The sequence below is a fragment of the Boleophthalmus pectinirostris genome, unplaced genomic scaffold, assembly GCF_026225935.1.
Source record: "Boleophthalmus pectinirostris isolate CB_2022bp ecotype Guang Dong unplaced genomic scaffold, ASM2622593v1 HiC_scaffold_11, whole genome shotgun sequence".
NCBI lineage: Eukaryota > Metazoa > Chordata > Actinopteri > Gobiiformes > Gobiidae > Boleophthalmus > Boleophthalmus pectinirostris.
This window is the reverse complement of record NW_026570994.1, coordinates 23,063,965-23,083,169: the sequence shown is the minus strand read 5'-3', so window position 1 is coordinate 23,083,169 and position 19,205 is coordinate 23,063,965. Positions and strand designations below refer to the sequence as shown.

The 19,205-nt window shown below is 41.8% G+C and overlaps 2 protein-coding genes across 2 annotated transcripts in view; both read right to left on the bottom strand.

Annotated features, from left to right (window-relative positions):
* Positions 1-7,203, bottom strand: unc50 (unc-50 homolog (C. elegans)). The gene is made up of 6 exons (XM_020931195.2): positions 7,092-7,203; positions 4,867-5,138; positions 3,580-3,700; positions 3,171-3,310; positions 2,349-2,456; positions 1-426 (listed from the first exon to the last, which is right to left on the bottom strand). Exons 2-6 carry the CDS (start codon positions 5,132-5,134, stop codon positions 290-292), a joined length of 774 nt encoding a protein of 257 aa, XP_020786854.1. The 5' UTR covers positions 5,135-5,138; positions 7,092-7,203; the 3' UTR covers positions 1-289.
* Positions 7,204-7,609: 406 nt separating this feature from the next.
* ndufs1 (NADH:ubiquinone oxidoreductase core subunit S1) overlaps positions 7,610-19,205 on the bottom strand; it is a 12,101-nt gene continuing 505 nt past the window's right edge. Inside the window, 19 exon segments of the mRNA XM_055165322.1 lie at positions 7,610-7,916; positions 8,955-9,027; positions 9,524-9,658; positions 10,942-11,117; positions 11,203-11,357; positions 11,776-11,936; positions 12,608-12,737; positions 12,815-12,943; positions 13,024-13,169; positions 13,306-13,420; positions 13,892-14,026; positions 14,178-14,363; positions 15,537-15,667; positions 16,525-16,606; positions 16,679-16,755; positions 17,121-17,228; positions 17,427-17,450; positions 17,452-17,519; positions 17,629-17,705. Coding sequence (XP_055021297.1) covers positions 7,825-7,916; positions 8,955-9,027; positions 9,524-9,658; positions 10,942-11,117; positions 11,203-11,357; positions 11,776-11,936; positions 12,608-12,737; positions 12,815-12,943; positions 13,024-13,169; positions 13,306-13,420; positions 13,892-14,026; positions 14,178-14,363; positions 15,537-15,667; positions 16,525-16,606; positions 16,679-16,755; positions 17,121-17,228; positions 17,427-17,450; positions 17,452-17,519; positions 17,629-17,701 — 2,196 coding nt within the window. The 5' untranslated portion in view covers positions 17,702-17,705 and the 3' untranslated portion in view covers positions 7,610-7,824.

The window sequence follows — 19,205 nt, the reverse complement described above, 5'->3', positions numbered from 1 at the left end:
CCGAGTTAAAATGTGGTTTTATTGCGTCCCTGTTTTGTGTTAAAATGACATTGCGTTAAGATTTCTTGTAAATAAAAGGGTTTATTCAAAGTGCGTCAGCCTTTACAACACAACTGAGTCAAAGTCACTCTCACGTTTAATATTTTACAACCGTCTCCATCGTATTTACAAAGAAATGTACAAAAACGACAGAATCCTCCACAGCAGCGGCGGCGGCGGCAGGTTCTGTCCAGTCCAGAGCAGTGAGGAGCATTTCGGAAACCCAAACCGAAGACGTGTTTTTTGTTTTTTATCGCACTCGGAATTTGTAGAAGTCGCAGAGTCCTCGTGTGAAGTTCCAGCCGAGAGACACGGAGAGGACATAGACCAGGACGAGGAGAGCGAACGGATACAGGAGAACAACGGTGTTCCTCAGGAAAGGCAGCGCTGGGGAAGAGAGAAGAGAGAGAGAGAAGATCTTTAGGACAAATGTTAAACGTGAATTTGACAAGTTAAAACTACAAACTTCAACTAAACACCAGTATGTTTAAGGTCATACTGAAAATGTGACTTCTTTTTTTTCCTTTTTGGCCAGAAGTGCTGTCTTGTAGGTTTGTGGAACTTCTAGTTAATGTTTTTCAGTGTAAATGTGTGTGTAAATGTGTGTGTAAGTGTGTGTGTAAGTGTGTGTGTAAATGTGTGTGTAAATGTGTGTCGTATTCTCCAGCAGTTTCATAAATCTGCCCCATCACCAAATCTTCAAGCAACAAACTCCACAAAGGATAAACATTCTTTGACGCATTAGAGAACTGGGATCGTGCCTGTTTTTTTTCCAAAATAAGGCCCTATGTTCCCACATTATTAAATTGCATCAGATTTTATCCCCATTTCTGCCAAATTGGTCGTCATTTACACCCAAACTATTCTCCGGCAGCAGGTGACTCCAGATGTAATGTAGAGGTCATGGAGCAAAGGACCTGAGGTTGAAATGACTCTAAACCATCCCTTTAAATGTGGTATGAAAATAAAAATGACTTGACTTAAACCAGACATGTCAAACTCAGGCCCGGGGGCCAAATTAGGCCTATGATATAATTAGAGATCATATCAAATCTGTATTAGAGCTGCCGCCGCGCACAGATCGACTATAAAGACAATATTTATTTAAAATATTGTTATTATTTATATTCTTTTTGTTCTAGATTCAGTGTTTAAGCAAAACTATTATTAAACTTTTATTTGAATAAGAAAAGGTTTAACATTACAGATCTCAAAGATGTGGTTGACATTTTTCAATATTTAGTTTGGTCCAAGACTTAGTCCCAGTTTTTAATTTCAGCCTCTGTGAATTTGAGTTTGACTCTCCTGATTTAGAATTTCATTTTGAGAAAAATCTTAGAAATGAAGAAACATAGAGCTGATACAAAACTAATGTTATGGTCCTAGAGATGTGTCACATTTCAACTGCACAAATCTCTGTCTGTGCAAATATCCACATCATGAAACTGATTTTTAATTTTAATTGTAGATTGAGCCTGAGTGAACAAGTTCCTTCTGTTTTCTTCATGATCAGAACATGAGTTGAGTTTGTTGTGTGACTAATGCGTCGTCGTTGTTTTCTTTAAGTTTTGTTCTTTCTTCTCTTGATCGTTGTGGATAAATTGTTCATGTTAGAATGTTTTTCCTTTGTGGAGTTTGTTGGTTGAAGATTTGGTGATGGAGCAGATTTATGAAACTGCTGGAGAATATGACACACATTTACACACACATTTACACAGAAAAACATTACGCAGAAGTTCCACAAACCTACAGCGGGACACTTCAGGCTGTTTTGTTTATACTTTGCAGCTGATGTCATGGGGGTTGATGCTAACTGTAGGCACTGCTCTTCTTGTCTTGTTTTAACACAATCTGACCAGAAAGAACCGACTTATCTGAACTCCAACAGGTGACAGGATCAAGTCCCAACCTTAAACTTTTTGACAGTGTTTGCTAATGTGTTCTTCGCGTCAACACAGTAATTGCTGGACATTTAGTCACAAATATAAACGTAGAACACCCCCAGCTTGATGTCACAGCAGAGTATCAATGCGCAGAGGTAATTCAAAAATAACAGTTCTGAGAAGAATAATTCAGCTTTATTTAGTGGAATGAAAGTTTAAAGTCCTTCCTTGTGCCTAAACTGTTTCTGTATTTTAGGTGTTTTAGAGTTTTCCTGTTGATTCTGTCTGTGTTTTTGTGCTTTTCTTTTAACGTTTCCTCCACAAACTGATGTAAAACTGTGATAAATATTTAACACTAAAAAACCAAGTGAGAACGAGACAAACGTGAAAACCTGCTGGCGTTTTAATCGTGTGATAAAGTCTCACCGTTGTATCCTAAAAAGGTGATGTAAAGATAATATCCGATGGCTATGAGCCACAGCGTGTTCCCCGTGAAGTATCCCACGAACCAGTCCGAGTTTATCACCACCAGATCTGAAAAAACACACACAACGAGATTCACGGTTTTTAAAGAAATCTCCAAACTTCTGATCCGCAAAAGTTTCTCCTTCTCGTTATTTGTTTGAGATCGACTCCACAAACTTTTCAAATTTAGTCATATTACGATATTTTCTGAGTTCTAACGTTGTTTCCTCGTCACAAACAGACCTGGAGTTGTGTTTTGTTTCATTCACATGTTTAACACACAAATAACTGCACATTTAGTTCTCTGTTCCACCTTGTGATGTCATGTGGTGATACAGGAAGTGCTCCACTGATCCACAAGGGAAATTATTTAGATGCAGGAGCTCACAGCGTATCATAATATCAAATAAAAATGGTAAAATAAGTGTGTCAAGCTTTACCAAATTAAACATAATAGGAGCTGTTCACTTGGAAACTACCACTTCATGACATCACAAGGTGGAGCAGAGCGTTTTGAGCTTTGTAGATGTAAACAGACGAATAATAGAGTTATTCAAACATGTGAATGAAACAAAACACAACTCCAGGTCGGTGTGTAACGAGGAAACGACGTTAGAACATGATTTAAAGCTCAGAGTCAGTTTAGTGTAAAATAGAGCAGAGTAAAATATAGTACTGTAAAATAGAATAGTGTAAAACAGAGTAAAATATTGTAGTGTAAAAAGGTCAGTTTGGTGTCAAATCGGAGTTTTACACCACAAACATAAAGACGGAGCTGCTCACGGTTGATGAAGAGGAGCTGTAGAAAATGGAGGATGACTAAAAGTGGGTAGAAGGCGTTCAGGTGCACGTCGAACGCGTAGCCCCACTCCACGTCAAAGTCCCGACTCGGCTGCTTCAGGAGGTACTTATTTGTGACGAACCTGGAAACAGAAGCGTCATCGAGGTTTAAACAGGGAGGAGGGAATGTTTAAAGCTGCACTGTGTCACTTTTCTGGTGGAGGTCAGATCTGTGGAGAGGCGACCCCGCTCACAGTCAGAAGGTCAGTGTTTTTCTAGGGATTTTTGAGCTATAGAGCTGTTAAATGTCACACTGTGGAACATTCTAAAAAGTTACACAGCGCATCTTTAAGTGGCAATTCTAAAAAGTAGCAGTAGTAGCAGTAGTAGTACTCGTAGTACTTGTACTCACCACATGAGTGTAGATATGAGGAGTCCGACTCCGATACAGTCGACAAACACGACCCACAGCAGCAACTTCAGAGTCTCCACAAAACCCATGTCCAGAACCAGACCGAAGCCCAATGTGGACACTAGAGACACACAAGAGGACATATGAGGACACTGTGGACACTAGAGACACACAAGAGGACATATGAGGACACTGTGGACACTAGAGACACACAAGAGGACATATGAAGACACTGTGGACACTAGAGACACACAAGAGGACATATGAAGACACTGTGGACACTAGAGACACACAAGAGGACATATGAAGACACTGTGGACACTAGAGACACACAAGAGGACATATGAAGACACTGTGGACACTAGAGACACACAAGAGGACATATGAAGACACTGTGGACACTAGAGACACACATGAGGACATATGAAGACACTGTGGACACTAGAGACACACAAGAGGACATATGAAGACACTGTGGACACTAGAGACACACAAGAGGACATATGAGGACACTGTGGACACTAGAGACACACAAGAGGACATATGAAGACACTGTGGACACTAGAGACACACAAGAGGACATATGAAGACACTGTGGACACTAGAGACACACAAGAGGACATATGAGGACACTGTGGACACTAGAGACACACAAGAGGACATATGAGGACACTGTGGACACTAGAGACACACATGAGGACATATGAAGACACTGTGGTCACTAGAGACATATGAGGACGCATGAGGACACATGAAGACACATGAGGACATGTGAGGACACTGTGGACACTAGAGACACAAGAGGACATATCAGGACACATGAGGACCTATGAGGACACTAGAGAGACACGTGTCTTCCAGTCCACACCTTGTACTGAGTGATTCAGGTTAATTTAACAAACTGAAATTTCAGAAAAAAAAAAAACGACTTCAGAAACTTCTTCCTAAAGTTTCCTTAAATCAGAGTTTCTCAAACCAGGGGCTGGGGACCCTTTGTCAGTCTGAAAATGTCCCAAGGACCCTGTGGTTTTCTGCAGTGGCATCAGTTTAAACCACAGAAACACATTTGGATCAAATCTTTATCTCTCATAATCCTCATTTTATTATTATTATTTTATTTGAGCAGTCATTGACAACAGAAACACGTCTGGGACTGGACATCAGTTGTAGTTTGTCACGATCAATTCTTATTACCCCCCCCCCCCCCATGTGACTGTAAAGTATCAGTATCACACTTTAAATAGCGTGATGGTTTCACCGAGTGTGGTGTGAGTTTGCGGCGCTCACCGCAGAGCCACACGCTGAGCAGCACGAGGAAGGCGGGGTCGTCGCGCGCCCACTGGTCCTTGGTCTGTTTCCTGTAGTGGAAGTTTCTGTAGACCCGCTGAGGAGACGTGAACAGGTAGAACATCTGCCACAGGGCGAACTCAAAGTCCATCTGCCTGAAGTGAAGGAGCCTCCTCAGATACTTGTAACGCTTGGCCCCCGCCGTGTGCCTCGCCGCGTCACGAGAGCCCAGAGAGCCGTTAGAGCCGGAGGAGGACAGGGGCAGCATGGTGCTACAGGACACGAGCAAGAACAAGTCAAAACAAGAGTTTACGACAGGAATTTACACCCAGAGCCTTTTAACTGTGAGATAAGACATAATGAAGTAGGGATGCACTCTGTTCTGATACCGATGTCGATACTTTGGCTTCTGTCGATGTCCAAGATCAACCGATACTACGTCAGAGACAAACAGTGAACGGTAAAAACAGAATCCAAATGTGTTTTTCTCTTATTTATTTTTTTAATACATAACAACTTAGAAAAATATAATGAGTTTTTTTTGGGCCAGTATTGTTCAGTAAATCATCGTGTACCAATTTTATAAACGAACGGAGAACTTGGAACCGATATCCAGTCAATCTAAATGTCCAATATCTGCGCTGATATCAGGTATCAATATCACTGATACTGGCGCAAGATTTATTTATTTATTTATTTAATGAGACAGGGACAGCACACAACTTTTTCATGAACCTGAACAGGAGAGATGTTTGTACCAGGTTGTAGCACCAGTGATAATTTCCAGATTTCCAGATCAGATCGTCTTTGATTTGGGTTTGGTCCTAGAACACATCAAAACTGGGACTAAACTGGGACTAATATGAAAGTAACTGGACTAGACCAGAACTAGACTAAAAAAGGACCAAACTACACCGGCTTGTCAAAGTCTGATCCCGTCAGATCTCAGAAGCTCAGAGGCCTGGTCTGGTTAATTCTTGGATGGGAGACACTGGGAAAATCAGGAGCCACAGGGGAGCGCCAGAGAAAAAACTGTCATTGTGTCAGGGGTCGATAGTGCAGATTGGCAGCCTCACTTCCATCAATCTGCCCCAGAGCAGCTGTGGCTACAGTAGTGGCTTTACCATCACTGAGTGTGGAGAGAATAAATAAAGATCTGTAAATCGTCTCTGAGTGTCCAGAAAAGCGCCGTATAAAATTGATGCATGATAATTATTATTATTTTTATTCAAACCGAGTCTGAATCCAAACTAAACTGGATTCCAACCAGGACTCAACAGGGACAAGTGTGAACGCAGCCTTGGTTTGGTTCTGCTCTAGTCCAAAACCAAGTCCAGGTTTAAGTCCAGGTTGAAGTCTCAGTATAACCCTAATATTTAATCATCTTCAACTCCGTCTTCTCCTTTCTGTTGTCATATAAACCCTCTTCATTTAAAAACAGCATTAGTCGACTAAGACAAACTACAGCCCTCGTGTGAACATATAATTTTCCTAAAGACTGTTTTTTTAAAGACTGTATTTGACACACAATATTTTAACTATTTATTCGTATTATTATCTGTGCTGCTGTTGACCTGGACCTGAGTGCAGTGTTTCGTTTCTGTGTATTTTTTTATACTGAAATGACAAATAAATTCTGATCTTGATTCTGAAAGACGCTGCTTGAATCACATACTCACTATAAAAATTTAAAAAAATGTAAATACACGATAGATTCTCTGACAGTGAACTCTTATAACAAGTTTAAATGAGACACTCTGGACACACCTCCCTTTTGTTGACATAGATGCGGCCTGTTTACGTGAGAAAAGGTGAATCAGAGGAAAAACAAAGCAAATCAAAGCATTTTATTTCATGTTTTAAAACTAGAAACTCATAAACAGAAATGTCAGGTGAATCTGTCTGCAAAGTCTCTGTTTACATTCGCAAAAAACACAACATCATCTTCATTTTAGTCATTTTCTACAACACTGGAAAGAGAGATTTGCAGTTTAATTGGTAAACATATCTCAAATATTTAAAAAAGAGTAATTTAAGATGATTTAAGCGGTTTTTGTTGAGTAAATCCGGAGTTTTGTGGTCGTTATGTGGAGTAGCAGCCACTTTAGCCTGAAGCTAACACCAAAACAGAGCCACGAACTCGACTTTAATCGCCACTTTTCTCACTTGTGCCACTAAACTAAATAAACCGCGTGTCAGATTTGATGTCGTGGTTTGATACTGACCTGATTTAGCAGCACTTGGGAAGAGAAAACCGCCACTTCGGGCTTTTTTTTGGAGATATTCGCCGCGAGCTTCCGGGGGTGTCACAAAAAACGAACACGTACTGACTTCCGGTTTCTTCGCTGGCATCATGGGAAATGTAGTTTAAAAGCCAATATGACGCAAATTCGAGTTTTACACTGTATATTTTGTTCATTTCAATTTAAAAATCCCTGTATCACTCAAAATAAATTCTTCTCAGCTTTAATACGTTTTAATGTTGTTTCCTTTTCAAAAAAACACAGCTGGAGTGTTTTTTGTTTAATACACATATTTGATTAACTCTTGATTATAGCTCCAAATGCTCTGTTCCTCCTTGTGATGTCATAAAGTGGTAGTTTCTCAGTCTAAATGTGCAGGGTTTGTGTGTTAAACAAGTGTGAATGAAACAAAACACAAAAAAACAATAACAAAATAGAAAATAATGTGATAAAGGCCTTTAAACTTGTATTTTTTATGAAAGAATCACAACAGACCGGTGTAAAGACATAACATTTTATTCATATTTATAATCGTCTATTCAACAAAGCAGCTCCCGGCAGTAAATATACGCAACATTTAAATTATACACACCAGGAACACAGGATCGCGGAGGAGCGTTTGCAGTACTGTGTGGGATTTTGTACTGCGTGGGATTGCAGTACCGCGAGTATCGCGCATTCAAAGTACATGAAGTGTGTATTTTAAAACTCGTCTCTAACAAACGGATGGTTCTTCCACGGCGGCTGCTCCCTCGGTCACGGCTTTCACACATTTGGCCATGGTCTGGGAAGCACGAGAGATCGAGTCTGCGGGAAGAAAAAAAAAACACGAAGATTAAACACGGACCATTCAAATATTAAAAGCTGCACTGTGTAACTTTTCAACTGGGGGTCATTTATTCAATTTCAGGTGGTTTTAGAGTCAAAAATACTGGTCTGGTTTTGTCTCCGTGAAGATAAAAAGGTTTAACGCTTCATTAAATTACAATATCTTTTAATTTAATTCCTTTATTTAGACTTTTATTTAGCTTTTTTCCATAAACTGTCACTAAAAACTCTTTATAAATATTTAAACACAGATATTTACGGAAGCCGAGAGGGTCACAACAAACGCAAACGCCGCAACAAATACAAACGCCACAACACAAACCCAAATGCCACAACACATCAAAAAGCCACAACACATCAAAAAGCTACAACACAAACGCAAAAGCCGCAACACATTAAAAAGAAAAGCCACAACACATTAAAAAGCCCCAACAGAAGTGACCGCGGGACTCTATTTTCCGAAGGACCGATCAAGCGGCAAGTGAAGAAGAAGAACTACAACGTGAAAAGTAAAGGAACGGAGAAGTTGGAAACGTAAGTAAAAGTAATTTATTGTTTTATCATTATTCGTTTCACATTGTAGTTGTTCTTCTTCACTTGCCGCTTGATCGGTCCATCGGAAAATAGAGTCCCGCGGTCACTTCTGTTGTGGCTTTTTAATGTGTTGTGTCTTTTTAATGTGTTGTGTCTTTTTAATGTGTTGTGTCTTTTTAATGTGTTGTGTTTAATGTGTTGTGTCTTTTTAATGTGTTGTGGCTTTTTAATGTGTTGTGGGCTTGTGGCATTTGCGTTTGTGTTGTGGCGTTTGCATTAAAATTGAGTCCCGAGGTCATTTTCGTTGTGGCTTTTTTTGGTTTGTTGTGGCTTTTTGTTGTGTTGTCGCATTTGTATTTGTTTTGCGGCGTTTGCGTTTGTTGTGACCCTCTCGGCTTCCGTAGATCCTGTCCCGTTAAACCAAGTCAGGTTTAGTAAAACAAACAGTTTTTCGTCTCAGTCGTCTTGTGTTTTGCGCTGTACCTGTCATGTAGAAATCTTTGACTGAGACCTGAGGAGGAACCAGAGGAGCCGAGATCAAGTCCTGTTTCACCGTCTGTGAGAGAAAAACAAAAAAATAAAACAGTTTAAATCGTCGTCTGTGCCAGAAAGAAATCTCCAAACTTCTGCTCCACAAATGTTTCTCCTTCTCGTTCTTTGTTTGGGATCAGCTCCACAAACCTGTCAGATTAAATTTACGGTTTAAAATCCTCATGTCTTTGGGGTTGAACTGTGAATAAAATAATTTGTCTTTTGTTTATTTCTCCTGACAAAAAAGAGGCAGAATTTTTGACAGTTTTTGTTTCATGTGGAAAGACCCAGAAATTACAGAAATCTGAACCAAAAACACCCGAGGATTCAGATGTGCCTCCTGGTTAAACAAGGACTGAGCCAAGACTGAACCAGGGAGTGAATAAATCTGCTTTCTGACAGTGTGTGGGCAGGTGCGTCTGTGGGCAGGTGCGTCTGTGGGCAGGTGCGTCTGTGGGCAGGTGCGTCTGTGGGCAGGTGCGTCTGTGGGCAGGTGCGTCTGTGGGCAGGTGCGGTCTCACCTGTGCGAGCTCGTTGGCCTGTCTGAAGTAGTTTGCTTCTTCCACGTCGTCGTAGCGGACGAGGTTCGGAGAGACTTCGGAGAGTCGGGTCCTGACCTCGTCCAGAGTGTCGTAGGGCAGAGGGACTCCGGCCAACTGCACGACGACAACAGACACACATGTGAGCGCTTCTCTCAGACGGAAAACAAACACTCTGATCCACCCTGTGATGTCATGTGGTAATACAGAAAATGCTCCACTGTGTTTTTAAACTCTATACACTCTCAACCCCCTTCCAAGTCGCTCGCCAAGGAGTTTCTGAATTACTTTTATCGTCCTGAATGAGTAAAATTTGATAAAATAAATTCCTTTTACCATTGTACCAACAATAAATGGATAATGGTTTATGGTTTATAGGTTGTCTAAGTCTCTGTTCAGTCTGCAGCCTGAAGTGACCCAAATCTGATTTTTTGGCCCCTATGTTCCTGTATCTGATCTTTTAATGAACCACACAGATCCGATTTTTTCAAATGTGACCCAGGACACTTGGATCTGTGCTCCTGAAACTGACACAGATCTGATCTTTGGACATGTGACTTGAGTCTGAACGTCCAGGTCTCGTTCATGCACCGACACGTCAGGATCAGAGTCTCGTGGAGGGAAAGTGACGTTACAGACTTTATTTATATTTGGGGGATCGATGTGTTCAGGACAAACTGGAGGAGTTTCATCAGAACCAGGCGGTTTTTGAAATGATTGCCGAAAAAATGTCCGAGCGCGGCTATAGACGTCCTGACTATAACGTCAACGAAAAGTACAGAGCCTGCGAGAAAATACAAGGAGACTAAAGACTCAAATAAACGAAGCGGCCGGGGACGTGTAACCTGAACATTTTACCAACAACTGGACCAAGCCCAGCGTTTAGACTACGGACATCATCCTGTCCTCCAGTGCTCATGCGGGACAGTTTTGGGGCGTTTAATGTTCACACTGGAAATCACACACAAGTCACATTTAACTGGAAATGTGAACGACCTCACACAAAAAAAAAAATCAGATTTCACAAAAAAATTCAAATTGAGCGTTAAACCCTGCAGTCTGAACATGGTCTGTATTGTTGTAATTGCGCCTTTTCTTTCTTTTCTTTCCACGTTCTTTTCTCTTTCAGTCTCTGTGTCAGTGTCAGTAAAACAGAGGAACTTAAGGACTTTGCTGATCTCGTGTAAATGTGCTGCAAGTAACACAGAGGTGGAGCGGTAAATGACCACACGTCCCCAGGTTGAACTTATCCCGTGTGAATAGGTCTTTAAACGTTCAGAGAGTCTCTCAAGTATCTCTTATAAATGCACATTTTATAGTGTTGAATATTTTGAATTTGAATAAAAATAATAATTGTGAGCGTTTACACATATTTTCCATAATCACACGTGTGCACAGACCTCGGACACGGCTCTGATGATTCTCCAGTCCTCGCGCGCCATCCCCGGAGGAGTGACCGCCACCTTGGTGTGCTGACTCCGCCCCTCCGTGTTCACGTAGGTGGCGTTCTTCTCCGTGTACGCGGCGCCGGGGAGGATGATGTCGGCCATGGGAGCTCCGACGTCGCCGTGGTGACCTGGAAAACAGAGGGATCGCACAGACATAAGGACACAAGGGAATAAAGAAAGTTTGACTATTAAATGTGATAGTGTTCGTGTTACCCTGGTATATGACGAGGCAGTTCTTGGGCAGGTCTGCTCTGGTCACGCAGCCTCCGTCTGCTCCCAACAGGAACAGGACTTGAGGAGGGTTCTGACGGATCAGATCTACGCCGGGTCTGTACCCCAGGTCCAGAGCCGCCACCTGACTCGCCACCCTGACGAGAAAAACACACGCACACACACACACACACAACGCCGTCAAAACGAAACCCGAAATACCACAGAAATAATCAGATTTAAAAGAAACCCATTATGGTTTTCATGTGGTTTCTTTTGTGAAAAGGTTTTAGATCAATATTAAGATTTAAAATGTCACAGTTAGAAAAGAACGATCCACAGAGGTCAGAGCTCAGACACAGACAGACTATTGATCGGGTTTATATGCAGGAATCAAAATACGACTAGTACAAAGAATGATGAGGGAACACAGTTAGAAAAAGTTGTAGTACATGTCTCGTAGTACAGTAGTACCCTTGTTACCCGTGCAGTACTTTGTTGTATTGTAGTACTCGTAGTATAGTAGTACTCTTGTTACCTGTGCAGTACTTTGTTGTATTGTAGTACTCTTGTTACCTGTGCAGTACGTTGAGCACCTTCCAGCCTTCGTCCACGCCGCTGCTCGCTCTGGCGTTCTGAGCGATGGTCGACACGGTGCTCAAAATGGCCGCCCCGTCCTCCCTCTGCAGAGCTGAGCTGCCGACGACGACCATGGGACGCTTCGCTGAGGAGAGGACCTGAAAGAAGACGACAATGACATGAGGACCTGAAAGAAGACGAAAAACAACACGATGACCTGAAAGAAGACGACGACGACACAACTTGAGGACCTGAAAGAAAACGACAACAACACGATGACCTGAAAGAAGACGACGACGACGACAACTTGAGGACCTGAAAGAAAACGACAACAACACGATGACCTGAAAGAAGACAACGACAACAACAACATGAGAACCTGAAAGAAGACGACAACGACATGAGAACCTGAAGAAAGACAACAACCCGAAGACTTGAAAAAAGCCGATAAACTGAGGACCTGAAAGAAGACGACAACATGAAGAAAGGCCCATCTAAATACAAAAGAACAGTTCGTGAACCACCAACCAGAAAAGTTACATAGTGCGACTTTAAAGATGAGGGACCCACATGAACATACACACTTCAAAAAGCTTCAGACTGCATTTTTCATTCACTCCACACTCTGGTGGTGTCATGTTTTTATATATTTATGGGGAATTGTCACGTGAGAGCATGGGTGACGTAGGCTTATGGGCGGAGCTGTAAGGAGGGTTTGAAAAGGGCCATGGCGAGATCTCTAGATTACTCAAACATGCATGGATGATTCTAAACGTTATAAATGTGAAAAAGCTCCAAAGGTGTGACTGACGGCGGCGTGTGCTCTGACCTGAGAGAACGGGTGCGTCCCGTTGGCCAGCTCCTTCAGCACCGCAGTCTCCGCCCCCAAATGATCGTACGAATAACTCAGGTCCACACCGTGTCCGACCAGCGCCACCTGCAGCTCGTTATGAAGCCAGCTGAAACGAGAGACAAACGAGAAGATTAACCTCGATCATACTCTTTAAACTCACTCTCCTCCTCTGCTCCTTCTTACCTCTTTCTAATTCTGGCGTTGAAAAGTGGAGCCTCGTATCTGGGGTTTGTCCCCACGAGCAGGAGGACGTCGCTCTCCTCGATCCCGGCGATGGTGCTGTTCAGGAGGTAGTTTGAACGCAGGTCAGTCCTACAGAGAGAGAAAAGAGACGGGTTAACCACTCTGCCACAGTGACACGGGGAGAACGTGCAGTCAGAGCTCAGCCTCACCCTGCTCCTGCCGTGGGGAACAGCTCCTCCGTGCACAGGTTCTCTGAGTCCAGCCGATGGAGCAGATCTCTGAGGGAAACCAGAGCTTCAGCGTCGACCATCCCCCCGACCACAGCGGCCACCTGCCCACTCTGAACGCCCTGCAGCTGAAAAACACACAACACAACACCGGGTCAAAACACAACACCGGGTCAAAACACAACACCGGGTCAAACACAGCTGCAGAACACAAAAACAGGACAAAACAGACCGACAGAAACAGAGTAGTTGTGAGAGACTTACAGCTCCTGCGACTCTGGTGAGCGCGTCCTCCCACGTGGTCGGACTCAGCTGCCCAGACTCGTCCTTGACCATTGGCTGGGTCAAACGCTGCCTCTTCAAACCGTCGTACGCAAACCTGAAACAACATGGAAACACATTTAACTCCCATAGTTTGTGTAAGGTCCAAACATTTGTGAAGACAGATTGATGCTCTGCGCACCTTGGTCCACTTTTTAACCCTCACACTCTCCTCGGGGTCACATTGACCCAAAGATTTTTTTTTTCCTTCCCGCTCTCTTGGGGCAGGTCAATCAGACCCAAAAATTAATTTTCTCGCCTGGCCAGAATTTATTTGAAAATGTAATTTTTGGGTCTGATTGACCCACCCAAAGAGAGTGGGAAAGAAAAAAAAATTTTTTTATTTGTATTAAGAGAGTTTTGTATTAAGAATAGGGATTAATCTACAGACAAACTCACAACAAAACAAAACAAAACAAACGGCTCACGTAGAGCGGGATAATATGAACATTTTAAGACCAAAATGAGGAGTCTGACAGCAAGCAGTTACAGAGAAAAGGGCCAGAAAGTGAATTAATCAGTCCTGTACCTGGTCTTGTCTGAGATCCACTCCTCGTTGATTTCTTCGTTGAGTCGTGGCATGACCCTCATCACCTCTCCAGCTCTGGTGCTCACGATGATGTTTGAGCCCACGGCGTCCAGAACGTCGATCGACTCCGTTTTCCTTCAAAATAAAAGCACAAAGTATTAAAAACGAGAATAAACTGAAGTGTTGAACTGCAGTCTTCCAAGTTTAAAGTTCTATCTGCATTTGTTTCACTGGGACACAATTCCACAAACATATTGACACACGGGGAGGACGTGTGGGTCAGTACCGGGTCTCCCAGGGCCGCGCGGTGAAGGCGTAGGGTTTGGAGGTGAGCGCGCCCACAGGACAAACATCGATGACGTTTCCCGATAATTCAGACATGAACATTTTCTCCACGTAGGTTCCGATCTGGAGGTTGTTCCCGCGGCCCGTGGTGCCCAGGTCCTCCACGCCGGCGATCTCACTGGCAAAACTGGAAGGGGAAAACACAATACTCAGGTTTTATTCTGACGAAAACTGAATTTAAAGCTGCACCGTGTAACTTTTTGGTTGTTTCTATGAAAATCTCACTGCTCTTTTTTTTTTATTGGTGTAGACGTGAGAATGTGTCGATGTTTATTCATTTTTACTGCTACAGATTTGCTTTATCGAAGTTTCGTTGTGTTTGTACAATGAGAATAAATCTAAATCTAATCTGAATCTGTCTGGAATGTTCCACAGTGTGACTTTAAACGGCTCCACTTTACATTTATTCAGTTACAGGTGGTTTTATCGCTCAAAAACATCTAGAAATCCAGACATTCTGACTGTGAGCGGGTCTGGTTTGTTCTCCATGAAGACAGAAAGGTTTAATGCCAAACTGTGAAATATTCAGGACGAAGCGTTTGATGGATCTTCCACCAGAAAAGTTACACAATGGAGCTTTAAATGTCCCATAATCCTCTGCTCTCCCCTCTGTTCCAATGTCGTTTCCACGTCACAAACACAAACAGACCTGGAGTCGTGTTTTGATTCATTCTCACATGTTTAACACACAAACCAAACTGCACATTTACACTGAGTTCTTCTCTTAAACAGAAAAAAACACTCTGTTCCACCTCGTGATGTCATCATGTGGTAATATGGGAAGAAGTGCTCCAATGTGTTTTTAAACTCCACACACCTTCACTAGAATCATCTGGATCATTTCAGCGCTGGAGTTGCCTGATCTCGACTGAACTAAAGGGAAAAAGGAGCTGTTCACTTGAAAACTACCACTTCATGACATCACAAGGTGGAACAGAGCGTTTGAAGATGTAGACAGACAAATAATAAAGAGTTACTCAAACATGTGAATGAAACAAAACACAACTCCAGCTCTGTAGGTCCCGGTTTAGTCCCTTGATTTGATCCTGGTCCTAGTCTCGGTTCAATCCTGGTCTAGTCCTGGTTCGGTCCTAGTTTTTGTCTAGTCCTGGTCTAGTCCTGGTCTAGTCCTGGTCTAGTCCTGGTCTAGTCCTGGTCTAGTCCTGGTCTAGTCCTGGTCTACTCCTGGTCTACTCCTGGTCTACTCCTGGTCTACTCCTGGTTACTCCTGGTTTAGTCCTGGTTTAGTCCTGGTTTAGTCCTGGTCTAGTCCTGGTCCAGTCCAGGTCCTGGTTCTGACCGGACACAGCGCGTGCACTGGATACATCTGGTCATGATGGTTTTGATGAGAGGTCCGATGTTTTTATCTTCGACGGCTCTTTTCCCTTCAGTGAATCGACTTCGGTCTGAACCAAACTGCATCGACTGGTCCTGAAAAACACAGAAACAAAACACGATCAAACAAACTACAACAAAACAAAATAAGATCATCGGCTGATCCTGAAACACCAAAACAAAAAACACTTAAACAAACTGTATCAAAATAAAACACTATAAACCAAACTGCATCGACTGGTCCTGAAAAACACCACAAAACTCACAAACTAAACATTAAAAATATATCTATACAACAACGGATAATTAGGCAAATAAAAACTAAAGACCAGAGCTTTATGTGGCAAAATTTAAAGTTTAAAGTATCAGAATCAAACAAATTTATGAATGAATCTGTCAAATTCACTTTTTAAATCTGCATTTTACTTGTTATATTCTCCGTTCTTCAGGCTAAAAAATTACAAACTATTACATAAATTCTTTGTTTTGTTTGTGCTGTTAATATTTTACTTTATGGGTTAATATTTTTAAAGTTATTATTTACTTATTTTTATGATTACTTTACGTCATTTCCGGCCAGAACTGACGTAATGTAATCAACAAAAAGGCACAAACGACTGACGTAGTTTTTGTGTAGATTTGCGTTTGATGGGACCAACTTCACACAGGTCGGTTTTAGACTTCAGTATTTTCAAAATTTCTGCATTTATTTGGACAATAATGTGTTTTAAAATTCTCAGTGATCAGCAGAAATAATCATTGACTAGTTGACCACAAAAACATATTCAGTTGGAGCCATAATTCTGATACAGGTATTGGATATTGGAACTGAGTATCGACATCAGTCGATACAGAAACTGGAACAGATATATGGCCGATCCTGGCTGCGGTACATGCAGGAGATGCAGAAACACGTGTCGTGTTGTGTTGTGTCATGTCGTGTTTTGTCGTACCTGCAGGTCACACTCTCCTCCCTGGTCACAGATGGGACAGTCCAGAGGATGATTGGCCAAGAGAAACTCCATCACCCCCTCGCTGAAAATAACACAGTGTTAATATTTCAGAATCAAAATGTTTTTGTTTTTTATTTGAGAGTTGTATTCGTACCGGGCTTTACGTGTTTTATCTGAGTTTGTGAGAATGTTCCATCCCTTCATCACCGGCATCGCACAGGCCGCCACAGGCTACACACAAACAAAAACACACAACACAACGACACATTTCACTCAAATATACTGAAAACTCAAATACACAATATGTGTAGTTTGTACAAATATGTGGTTGAACAAGTGTGTGTGTTTGTACAGTTGTGTACAGTTGTGTGTTTGTACAGTTGTGTGTTTGTACAGTTGTGCGTTTGTACAGTTTGTGCAGTTGTGTTGTACAGTTGTGCGTTTGTACAGTTGTGTGTTTGTACAGTTGTTGCGTTGTGTTTGTACAGTTGTGCGTTTGTACAGTTGTGCGTTTGTACAGTTGTGCGTTTGTACAGTTGTGCGTTTGTACAGTTGTGCGTTTGTACAGTTGTGCGTTTGTACAGTTGTGCGTTTACCTTTGGCGCCTTCTCGATCTCCACCAAACACATGCGGCAGTTTCCGGCCACAGACAGACGCTCGTGGTAACAGAACCGAGGAATCTGGACTCCTGCTTTTTCACACGCCTAAAAACAAACATGAAGAATTATGAGGATCAAAATGACACTTCTGCTTTACACACTAATATACTGTGTACTTATTCTAGTGTTTTTGCATGTGTGAAGGTTCAGGTGCATCAGACAAGTGCACTCAGACTTTATTCTTCCTTTATACAGGATTTTGTTGGTTTGAAATGTGTTTTATAATGAGGAGGAAACCGTCACCTGCAGCACTGTGGTTCCCAGGCGCCACCTCCACAGGTTTCCCGTCCACAAACACCTCGACCAGAGAACTGGCCGACCGCACAGACGCCCGCACTGAACACACACACAAGACACAGGTTTAAGTTACACTGTTTTACACCAGAGTGAGTTTAGATTTTAGAATACAGAGGTGTAAGTCTCTGAGTTTATGGGACAGACTCACCGGAGCTGCTCGGGGTCCGGCTGCTCGTGGCGGCTCCGGCCAGAGCTCGGCCCAGAGTCGGCAACCGCAACATGACGCTAAAAAGAGAGAGAAGGAGTCAGATACAGTTTACACAGATGCACAAAAAGAGAAATACTTTAATAATAACAATAGGCAGATATTAGACACTTAAAAAAAACGTATTATATTTGTTATATCCAAAACAGTTTGACAAAAGCTTAGACGACTTGTTTTTCTCTCACCAATCTTTATTAAATTAACTTAAAGTGCATATGACAGGTTAGACTCGTTTATGAAAACATCGTCAACGTGATTAATTTGAAGATTTTACTGAAAATTTTATCACTTTCTTTTTACTTTTGGTGAAGTTTATTATTTTACTTTTCTGGTTGGACGTGGGCAGAGAGTAATTCCATAACTGTTTCCGAGCAATCATAACATAAACAAAGGCCAAAACTCATCTAATTTAGTTCTGATTAGAAATAAATAAATGAAAACACCTTTATTTAGTTAAATGGAGGTTTTAAGTGTTTTCTTGTTGATGACATAAGCAGAAATTTCCCCACAAACTGCCACTTATGATGTAAAACTATGAAAAATATTGAACACGGGGAATATCCACAAAACCAAGTCATAATTAGACAAATGTATTAATCTGACAAAGCAGTTTACACTTTTTCGTTCACCATAGTGTAACTGTGTCTTTGGTTTAGCATCACGTGAACAAACCGGTCAGTAAATCACAGCTAAACAGCAAATAAACACGTCATTTTGCCAATTTTTTGTGTCATCTGTCCTTTGAAAACACCAGACTCTGTGCATTATTTAACGTTTAATCCTTCATATCACAAGAACTTCAAACTATAAATGAGATGTTGGGTACGGTGAGAGGATTTTCAAAATTCTAAACTGGGACAGTTTAAATAAAATTGTGAAAAGAGCATGTAATTGTGTGGATTCTCGCGTCAGTCATGATCTGAGAGGTTTCTGTTGCTGCAGTTTTTTTTGCTTCATCCTCATTCGCAAACATGATTTTCTGTATTTTGGCCAAACAAACAACAATTTATGCTTTGTTTACTGTTGGCGAGGATCTGATTAGTCAAAAATTGTGATAGTCCTGGTTTAGACTTAGTTTAGATCAATTGATTGGTCAAACATAGAGACACCTGGGACATATCAATGGTTTTGTATAAATCTGCAGGGACAGGAGACACAGGGATCAAAATTGGAACTGTCCCGAGTCAGTAGGAACGTCTGGTCACCCCAATGTTAGGTCCAGACTCCAGACTTTTACTGTGCCACAGTTTTCACCTTGCTCCACTCTCCTGACCCTCCACTTGAGCTCAGTAGCAAATATTATTTGATAGTAACTGTACTATAACTGGTTATGATAATTAGCCTTATGTTGATGATGATATATTTTACATAATCGTTAAAAATCTGTAAATAAATCTGAGTCTGTAAGTCACCGGTGTGGACTCCTGTAGCACAGATGCTAACAACAACAACACAAGGACTTATGTTTATAATCAGGTCAAAGGTGAAATGTAACGCGAACAAAACACTTTAAATATTCC